This window comes from Coturnix japonica, unplaced genomic scaffold (genome assembly GCF_054131305.1).
Source record: "Coturnix japonica strain WE unplaced genomic scaffold, WE-NBRP24 Scf046, whole genome shotgun sequence".
NCBI classification, from domain to species: Eukaryota; Metazoa; Chordata; class Aves; order Galliformes; family Phasianidae; genus Coturnix; species Coturnix japonica.
The window spans coordinates 3,082,966-3,093,991 of NW_028188949.1; the positions used below are offsets into that span (position 1 = coordinate 3,082,966).

The 11,026-nt window shown below is 44.1% G+C and overlaps 1 protein-coding gene across 1 annotated transcript; it reads left to right on the plus strand.

The window, feature by feature from the left end:
* The first annotated feature begins 1,641 nt into the window (after positions 1-1,641).
* Positions 1,642-3,647, plus strand: LOC146752393 (obscurin-like protein 1). The gene is made up of 2 exons (XM_085531990.1): positions 1,642-2,062; positions 2,973-3,647. Exons 1-2 carry the CDS (start codon positions 1,975-1,977, stop codon positions 3,305-3,307), a joined length of 423 nt encoding a protein of 140 aa, XP_085388116.1. The 5' UTR covers positions 1,642-1,974; the 3' UTR covers positions 3,308-3,647.
* The last annotated feature ends 7,379 nt before the right edge of the window (positions 3,648-11,026 follow it).

An 11,026-nucleotide genomic window follows, 5' to 3' on the forward strand; every position in this document is an offset into this window, starting at 1 on the left:
AAAGTGTTCTTGCAGTTTGTCATGCACTGCACTGCCATGAGACTTGACGTGCCAGACATCCTCTGACACGTGAGCTCCTGCATCCAGGCAGGACATCTGAGACGTCTCCTTCAGCCTGACGTGGCTGCAGTTTCACACTGGTTTTACTAAGGAAGGAGAAGGCACGTGGATGAAACTCTTTTCCTGCTCTTCCTGGCATTAGCTCATAGTACAAGTAAAGCACTGTCAGGTCAAGCCTGGAGGAGTAATGCTTGTCACTGACATGTTCCTGTTCAGGGTGGAGCTGGAGGGTAAAATAACACAAGAAATTGTCATTGAAATTCAATATCTGTGAAATTCAGCTGGCTGCATTCACAGAACCTGGCGTTAAGATCTGTTTTCTGGTTTCTATCTTGAGCCTATTTTCCATAACCCAGTCCTCATTTATGAACTAAAGCTCTACTGAAAGCCTTTCGCTGTGTATGCTCATGCTGCAGTGCAGCGCTTGTGACCTTTAACAGCACATTCACGTTCCTCTGATCACAGGATCCTTAAGGTTGATTAAGACCCTCTAGTCCGACTGCTCACCCATCACCACCAAGATGCTCACCATCAGCTAGCTAAAAACTCAGCAGAGATGATAGATCAAGCACAACACTGGATTTGGGATGGCTAGAGATTCCTAAGATATTGAAGGATTGCTTGCAGGTGGTGTTGGCTCAGGTATTCACCCTGCATCCCACCTCCCGTTCTGTTTGGTTGAGAATCATGCATTCTGCAATTTCACTTTGTAATTCAAAGACCCTGGCTTTATCTGTTGAAAAACTGATCTAAAACAAGCCAAGAAGACTCCGTTGGAACTGGTTGATGCAGAACAAAGGCATCCCCAAAGGACAAGTTGCACTGTTTGATGAACATTATTGGATGAGAGCTAAGCTAAGATTTAAAAAGTTCTGGGGCTGTCTCTGAGCATCAAATACAGAGGAAGCCTGCATGATTCCCTGAGAATGGATACCTCCTACTTTGGTGTAGGGTTAAGGGAACACTAGCAGTAAATCCTATCACAAAATGTCACATGGCTCAGACAAAATGCCATCAAGAGGGCTTAATTAGGAGCACCAAATGGTCACAAGATGGTCTTAGGGCAGGGAAGTAATCTATCTATGTGATATTGATTGATGCTATTAGTTCTTAACAGCTTGACTCTAGAGAAACTGTTCTTCTTTGGTCACCTAGTTTTAAAAGAATAGATGGCTCCTGTCTATTACAATTTTTAATGAATTATTTGTTCACTGATGCCATAAATGTGCCTGGCATAGCAATTGGCCTTGGTATATTCAGTGAATGAAAGCAACAGTTGTTGCTCTAAGAAATGCAATACTAAGCTAGGTCTGCCTGTAGCTGACAGCCATCAGCTTGCTCCTCAGGCAGGTTCTGTCTGGATGGAATGAAGGGCATGAAATACTGATGTGCTCATCAAACGCTGCTTGTTAGCTTAGAGACAAGGTGTTGAATAGGTTTGTTCATGTATTGCAAACACGTTACTTAGCTGCCTTCATTTTAGCTTCAGAAGAACATGTGCAGAATACAGAATTGATTAAAAGAAATAAGAACTGTCTGCATAGAACTTACTCTTTCCTTACACAGGAGAATCAAACAGACGTTTGTATGTGAGTACCTCCAGAGGTGAAACTCGATCACCCAAATGTAATGAGCAGAGACATTACAATCAGTTCTAACTGTATCTTAATGCTGTGCTGAATAAGCCTGAGTCAGGATGTAAACCACTTTCTCTTTTTTTCTTCAGATGAAGCCATTAATTCTGTCAACAAGCCCAAAACAACTCCAGAAATATCAGTCAGTCCTTCTGAAGACCTGGAGCTGGTGTGTGAGGTGTCAGCTGCAAGCGGAGCTGTCGTATGGAAGAAAGATCAAACAGAGGTGAAGCAGGACCAAAGGACAACCATCATCTCCCAGGGGACGCACCGCATACTCATGGTCAAAAATGTGACCCTGAAAGACCAAGGGAGCTACAGCTGTGAAACAAAAGATGACAAAGCGACATTCCAAGTGAAAGTCAGAGGTGAGAAAATGCTTGGAATCCCAGAGATAAAGGAACGCTTCATTTGGTGTGTCTTGCATTTGGAGGATCAACTGACAGCCTCTCTGGTGCAAAACACTTTGGCTATAGGACTTTCTTTGTCATCTAGTGTCATAGCAACACTTTCTACATGTGCTTTTCCATCCAGGAATGAATTACTGCAACAAACAATAGGCAAGGAGGGTAACTTGTGCAGCTCTTGTAGTCATCTGGTATCTGCAGGGTTACAGTGCAAGAGCACACCAGGCATGCAAGGAGTGAGAAAAGGGGAGGTGTTTGAAGGGAACTGGTTACAAAATTTGAGTGACACAATTAGGTGGAAAATGCCACTAATCAGACTCATAAATGGCCTGGGTTGCAAAGCCCCACAGTGCTCATCCAGTTCCAACCCCCTTCTTCCTATGTGCAGGGTTGCCAAGCAGCAGCCCAGGCTGCCCAGAACCACATCCAGCCTGGCCTTGAATGCCTGCAGGGATGGAGCATCCACAGTCTCCTTGGGCAACCTGTTCTAGAGGGCCGTTCCCTTCTGATTTACTGGAAATGTAGAGAGACATCAGAAGAAAAAAAGATAAGGGAGGAGGTTCAGTTGTGCATGCAGGTGTTCTAAATCACATGTCCAAATCTGCTATCAGACTGCAAAATGTTTAGCTTTGTGATATGATGTGATATGATGTGATATGATATGATATGATATGATATGATATGATATGATATGATATGATATGATATGCCTATCATTTCCCAAGGCAAAATAGAGGGGAAAGTGTTTTCCTGTCTTAATGAGGTATCATGATGCTCCCTGTGAAGGGCAAGTATAGTGAAAATGGTGAACTGGAGTTAGCTCTGCAGCAGACTACAGCAAAACGGTGTGACTGTTGTGATGTCCCTGCAGAGAAAGAAGATGTGTTTACAAACAAGGACAAGGTACAAAAGGAGGTGAAGGCTGTACTGACTCAAAATGCCACGCTGAGCTGCGAGGTGGCCCAGGAGAAGATGGAGGTGAAGTGGTACAAGGAGGGGAAACTGATCACCTGGAGCAAGAAGTTCAGGGTGGAGTCAGAGGGCAAACAGCGTCGGCTGGTGGTGAGCCAGGTGGAGAAGAAAGATGCAGGGGAGTACAGCTGCGAGGCTGCTGGCCAGAAACTCACCTTCAAGATTCATGTTACAGGTGAGAGAAATTGTTTTGACTGTATTGAACCCCCCAACAAAGAAGGAGGGGAAATTTAAGTGGTTTGACACATTCAACCCCAGCATTCAGTGATGTAGACGGTGCTTAAATTCTGTTTAATTCGTGTACTTTCTGTTTGCCTTCTGAAGCTATGAACGCAGAGGACTTGGGTAGCCTCAGCTTAAGACAGGCTGGAAATAATTGGGGAATTTCCCTGGGGATCTCAAGTAGATGCAATGATAGCAAAATGAGAAGTCAATAATTACAGAGGAAATTAAAGGTTATTAAAGATATCTTCAGGGCACAAGCACACCCCTGCAAATGCTTCTTCCTAAATAGTCTTATAGACAGTATTTGGTCACAATGCTAGAAGGCGGCATTGGTGGTTTCTATTAAATTAAAGAAACCTGCAACTAAATGTTTTCCTGTATTTTCTTTTGTTTTCTTCTCTATAGCAGGTACAAAAGAAATGCTTAAAAATAGAAAGCCTTCAAGCTGGTGCTTTTCTTTCCAGAAATGGAGGAAGACAGGCGTTTTATTTATTAGGAGAGTCTGATAAGAAAGTGGAAAAAGGCTTTTTACCAGGGTCTATAGCAACATAACAAAGGGCAATGGTTTCAAAAGTGAAGAGGGTAGACTCAGTTTGGACATGAGAAAAGTTCTTTATGATGAGGGTGGTGATACACTGGAACAGATTGTCCAGTGAAGGTTGTGGGTGACTCATCATTGGAGTGTCCAAGGCCAGGCTGGATGGGGACCCTGGGCAGCCTCATTTAGTGAATGATGTCCCTGACCACGGCAAGAGGTTGGACTGGATGATCTTTAAAGCTTCCTTCTATACCCAAATCGTTCTATGATTCCATAGGGGAAACCATTTTATTACTGCAGCAAACAGCATCGGCTGGTGGTGAGCCAGGTGGAGAAGAAAGATGCAGGGGAGTACAGCTGTGAGGCTGCTGGCCAGAAACTCACCTTCAAGATTCATGTCACAGGTGAGAGAGAACACATTTCGGCCTTTCATTCTAGAATGTTTTAGAAAATGGTCATTAGTTTGTAAGTTTTCCCTGCTATGCTTAAAATTTTTGGAGCTGAACTTTGGGGTGGTTAATTTCTGATGAGGAAATTGAACAAATTATTCTAAATACAGTTGTGAGGCAGTGCCATCCTTTAAAATCTTCAGGAATTTCCTTTTGCTGTGGGAATGAGGCCATAGACAAGAAAGTTCTGATTGCACTTCTCCATTCCCACGTGCCTGTACCACTAGAACAACTCTGCAATGAAGCTGCGTCTCACGAAGTTTCAGAACAGGGGCTTTGTGTCAAGCACTAGGGGATGTGCTCTATGTAACATGTTTTTGTCTTGGAAGGGCTCATTTAGCATGGGAGAGAATACTACAGGAATGTTTTGTATAAGTTGATGTTTTGAAGACATAAGTAAATGGCAGCTAGGGGACGAAAGAGTCATGAGAGTCATACAAGAAGCATCACAGAATGCCTTTTGTTGGAAGGGACCTTGAGGATCATCCAGTTCCAATCTCTGTCCTGGAGAGGAACACATTCTTTGAGACTAGGTTGCTCTAACACCCATCCAGCCTGGACTTGTACATTTTCGGGGATGGGGCATCCATAAATCGCACTTCTCTCCACATCATTCTCTTGGGGCATCAGACTGGGAGAACTGATTCATTTTTCTGACTCCTTCCCCAAAACCTGCTCTTATTTCAAGAGGCCAAACTAATGTATCTCTCTCTTTTCAGAGCCAGAATTTGTATTTACAAACAAGGAGAAGGTACAGAAGGTGGTGAAGGCTGCAACAACAGAAAATGCCACGCTGAGCTGCGAGGTGGCCCAGGAGAAGACGGAGGTGAAGTGGTACAAGGAGGGGAAACTGATCACCTGGAGCAAGATGTTCAAGGTGGAGTCAGGGCAAACAGCGTCGGCTGGTGGTGAGCCAGGTGGAGAAGAAAGATGCAGGGGAGTACAGCTGCGAGGCTGCTGGCCAGAAACTCACCTTCAAGATTCATGTCACAGGTGAGACAGGTGTTGTCTGAAATACAGCAGAGAACAGTAAAGTAAAATCGAGTTTCTATTATGCAGTGCAGTAGTCTGTGCTGAGGTTTTTTCCCTAGGCTTGATTGCCTGGGTTTGTAGAAAGTATTTGGTTTCAGTATGACACAAAGACCTGTTTCAGTCTGTCCGTAGAACAATAATTAGTAATATATGTACAGTGGAAGCAATATTCAAGATATTATTCAAATCTCTCCTGTGCCTGAGATCCCAAACAGTAATTCTTGTTCACCGAAACATTTGACTAAGATAAGTATGTGCAGTGAGGCTGGAGTGCATGTTGTACGTGCAGCCTTTCATGGCAGGAGAAGCAGGAACTTCTCCTAGTAGTACACTGCCTTTTTACTATGCCTTTATGTTGGAGGCTGCATCTGGATAGGTGAGTCTGTGATAAAATGTTTGCTCATTAAGACCGGGATGTGGTAGCATTGTGGTGGAGTGCTTGTTCATTAGGACCGGGATGTGATGGTGGAATATGGAGGCCACAAGGGTTGCAGAACACTCTAATTTTATGGGTAGATTGTGTACTCTGCATAGTTACAGGCAAAGCGCGCCCCGATGGATACAAAGTTTCACGGAAGGACCAACCAAGGAACGACACACCAAGTGGCACGATCACGACCAACCAATTAAAGGACAATACACTCGGGATGGACCTTACAAAAGAAGTTGCAAGGGACGGGAAGGTGCGGCAGTTGGAGGAACGAGGATTCCCCTGTCGCCCAGCGCTGAATTGCCTTTTTGTTTTACCCACTACAATTAATAAAAGTTTCTAATTGGAACATTATCGGCTCATTGCTTATAAATTGATGACAATTTGGCGCCGTGACTCGGACGGGAATACTGGCGTGGGTACGAGCCTGAGGGGGCGCCCCGCCTAAATAGGTGGCCTCGGCTCCTATCCTCCCGCCCTACTCCTGCCGACGATCCGAAATTTAAAACACAAAGGCAAGGAAAAACCGGTTAACCCTTTAAATTTCGTGCACGAAAGTCCGGACGAAGACGCAGGACAGGTGAGTATAGTCCGGTCTGGGTTGGGAATCCGGCGTGTGGCGAGTGTTGTGTGCTTGTGAAGGGGGGCCGGCAGCCGGCACTAACCCGAGCGAGTGTGGACCCCACAGTAGTGCGGTTCCCATTGCCCGCGAGGGCGTGGGCCACGACCTGGGGGAAGCGAGTGAATGCAACACTGAGTGAGGGCACGCCGAAGGGTGGGTACAGGGTATAAGCGGGACCCTTTCACCACCACAACCCCTAGGGCTATGTACTCTATGGAGGGTTATTCTTTGGTATTCCCCTAGAGCTACGGGCACTAGGGATGATTATTATTTAGGTGTTCCCCTAGAGCTACGGGCACTAGGGATGATTATTATTATTTAGGTGTTCCCCTAGAGCTACGGGCACTAGGGATGATTATTATTCAGGTGTTCCCCTAGAGCTACGGGCACTAGGGATGATTATTATTTAGGTGTTCCCCTAGAGCTACGGGCACTAGGGGGAGCTACAGACGTTGAATAAAACAAGAGAGCAAGAAGTAAAGAACGAGATGGGGCAGTGTAAAACTAAACCACCCACCCCTTCTAAACGACCATCCATTCCTAAGGACTCACCTCTAGGGTTCATGCTAATTGCCTGGACGCACTATCCAGGAACAAGAAATAAAGATAAAGCAAAGATGATTTATTATTGTATAGAAATTTGGAGCGGACAACAAATTGGCCCGGCAGTATGGTGGCCTAAGTATGGTTCTAATGAAGATTGGGTACAACAGCAATTAAATTTTTGGGTAAACTCCAAAACCCCTTTCAATCAAGAAGAAAGTGACTATGCAGCAGTATGGGTCACTCGCCCAGAGGGTTTAGGAGTCCCCATTTTTAATTTGACACGAAAAGAAAAAGATGTCGAAAAACGTAAACCTCGAAGGGAAGAGGAGGCCTTAGTGGGACCCCCACCATATGCTGTACCTCCAGCAATTCCCCTACCTTCTCCTCCTCAGTTGGATCATGGGCAGATGGATTCGAGAGAGGGAGAAGTACAAAAGATAGAAGGGGGAGGGCCTGTGACACGGGCAAAGGCACGACAAAATAACCTCTACCCTTTAAGAGAAATGCCCATGGGAGGTCCACAACCTCAGATGGGGTTTATATCAGTGCCCTTAAATTCAGGGGATGTTAGAGATTTTAAGAAGGAAATGGGTAATATACTAGAAGATCCCCTGGGGGTGGCAGACAGAGTAGATCAGTTCTTAGGGCCAAATGTTTATACCTGGGAGGAACTACAATCTATTCTAAGTATACTGTTCACAGCAGAAGAGAGAGGTATGATTAGGCGTGCAGGGATGCGCATTTGGGATGCTCAACATGCCCACGGGCCCGCTGCGGATATTAAATGGCCCTTACAGAATCCGCAATGGGACCATCAAAATCAACATCATAGGACTCACATGCAGGACCTGCGAACTATCATTATCCAGGGCATTAGGGAGGCAGTCCCAAGAGGTCAGAATATAAATAAAGCTTTTAATGAAAGACAAAAGAAGGAGGAAACACCCACTGAATGGCTAGAAAGGTTACGCAAGAATTTACAACTATATTCAGGATTGGATCCCGATACACCGATAGGCCAGGCTCTGCTCAAAACACAGTTCGTAGCTAAGGCTTGGGAAGATATCCGCAAGAAACTAGAAAAGATAGAAAATTGGCAGGATCGGGGGCTTGATGAACTTTTGAGGGAAGCTCAGAAGGTATATGTAAGAAGGGAGGAAGAAAGACATAATAGGCAGGTTAGGATGATGGTAGCAGCGGTCAGAGAAAGTAGGGAATTGGAAAGGAAAATGGGGGGATGGACGCAAAATCGAATTCCAGGACAGCAAAAATTTAGGAAGCCTGAAAACAGGGAGGAGGAGAGAATATGCTATTATTGCAGGAAAAAGGGACACATGAAGAGGGACTGCAGGGTTAGAATGAGAGACGAAAAGTCCTTCCAAGAAGACTAGGGGTGTCAGGGGCTCTATATATTGGGGACCCAGAAACAACAGGAGCCCTTGATAAAATTGAAAATTGGTCCCCAAGCTGAGGAGGTAGAGTTTCTAGTAGATTCAGGAGCAGAAAGGTCTACTATACAACAGATCCCTCTCGGATGCAAACCTTCCCGGGAAACTACCAAAGTAATAGGAGCAAAGGGAGAACCTTTTACAGTAGGAATAGTTAAAAATGTAATGATAGAAGCAGAGTCCAAAGTGGGGTTGGGTGATTTCTTGATACTGCCTGAAGCGGAGTTCAATTTGTTAGGACGGGATCTGATTATTGCATTAGGCATAGGACTAGAAGTAGAGAATAAAGAATTGAGAATCAAACTCTGCCCTCTTAGGGTAGAGGATGAACAAGAGATCAATTCTGATGTCTGGTATACCCCCGAGAGTGTGGGACAACTAAAAATACCCCCTTTCACGGTAAAAATCAAGAATCCTGAAATCCCAGTAAAAATAAAACAATATCCTATTTCCCTGGAAGGAAGGAGGGGTCTCAAACCAGAAATAGATAGATTAGTGAGCAAAGGATTACTGGAACCCTGTATGTCCCCATTTAATACCCCTATATTACCGGTAAAGAAACCTGATGGAACATATCGGTTGGTTCATGATCTGAGGGAAATTAACAAGCGCACTGTATCTAGGTTCCCAGTTGTAGCTAATCCCTATACATTGCTAAGTAAATTAGGGCCCGACAACTTGTGGTATAGTGTCATAGACTTAAAAGATGCTTTTTGGGCTTGCCCTTTAGATGAGACATGCCGCGATTTTTTTGCATTTGAGTGGGAAGACCCAGATACTAACAGAAAACAGCAATTAAGGTGGACTGTACTCCCCCAAGGCTTCACAGAATCCCCTAATTTGTTTGGGCAAGCCCTAGAACAGATCCTGCAAGAGTATCAGCTAGATCCTGATACCAAATTAATACAGTATGTAGATGATCTATTAATTGCTGGAGAGGATGAGGGAAAGGTTCGGAAAGAAAGTATTAAATTGCTGAACTTTTTGGGACTGAAAGGACTTAAAGTATCAAAAAGGAAATTGCAATTTGTGGAAGAGGAGGTTAGATATCTAGGGCATTACCTGAGTAAAGGAGAAAAGAAGATAGATCCTGAAAGGATACAAGGAATATTGTCCCTGAAGTCGCCAAACAATAAGAGACAAATAAGACAATTGCTGGGATTAGTGGGATATTGTAGACAATGGATTGAAAATTATAGCAGTAAAGTAAAGTTTCTATATCAAAAGCTCAGTACCGATGGATTAATAAAGTGGGATAGACAAGATGAAGAGAATCTACAAAAGCTGAAGGAGGATCTCATCAATGCCCCTGTCTTGAGCCTGCCTGACTTAAAAAGACCCTTTTATTTATTCGTTAACATAGACAGTGGTACAGCGTATGGGGTTTTAACACAGGATTGGGCAGGGAAGAAGAAACCCGTTGGATATTTGTCAAAATTATTAGACCCTGTGAGCCGAGGATGGCCCACTTGCTTACAAGCAATTGTTGGGTGTGCGTTATTGGTAGAAGAAGCCAGGAAAATTACTTTTAACAGCAATATAAAGGTACTATCTCCCCACAATATTAGAAATGTGCTCCAACAAAAAGCTGAAAAATGGATATCTGATTCTCGTCTTCTAAAGTATGAGGGTATCTTACTGGAAGCCCCTAACTTAACCCTGGAGACCACAAGTCTCCAGAATCCTGCAGAATTCTTATATGGAAAACCCGAAAATGTGGGACTCATTCATAACTGTTTACATACGATAGAAGAACAAACAAAAATCAGACCAGATTTAGAAGAAGAAGAATTAAGAGAAGGGGAAAAATTATTTGTGGATGGATCCTCTAGAGTAGTGGAGGGAAAGAGAAGATCAGGTTATGCAATAGTAGATGGAAAGACCCTCCGGGTATTGGAATCAGGACCCTTGAGTAACACTTGGTCAGCTCAAGCTTGCGAGCTGTATGCTGTTTTACAGGCACTAAAAAGATTACAGGGAAAAGAGGGCACTATCTATACCGATTCCAAATATAGTTATGGGGTAATACATACCTTTGGGAAGATTTGGGGAGAAAGGGGATTGATAAATTCCCAAGGAGAGGACTTAATACATCAAGAATTAATAAAGCAACTCTTAGTGGCCCTACGAAAACCAAAGAAGATAGCGGTGGTACACCTTAGAGGACACCAACAGGGGACCGATTACAAGACTAGAGGAAATAATGCAGCAGACCTAGAAGCTAAGCAAGCTGCCCTCAGGGAATTGGTCCTGAGGCAGGAGAGGCAGGAAGAATTGACACATGATGAGGCCCCTTCGTTTACACCGAAGGAAGAACAAAAACTGAATCAAATGGGAATAACTAAAAACACAGAAGGGAGGTGGTATCTAGCTGACGGGAGAGAGGTACTGCCTAAGTCAATAGCATCTCAGGTGCTGACCCAGTTGCACGAACGGACCCACTGGGGAAGCCAAGCTTTAATAGATCATTTTGCCACTAAGTACATGTGTATAGGCCTACATAATCTAGCTAGACATATTACTCAAGGATGTATTACGTGCTTAAAGATAAACAGAGCCGTACAAAGAAAACTGCCTATGGGGGGAAGACCCTTGGCCACTAGGCCATTTTCTAGAGTCCAAATTGACTTTACCGAATTTCCTAAAGTAGGAAGATATAAATA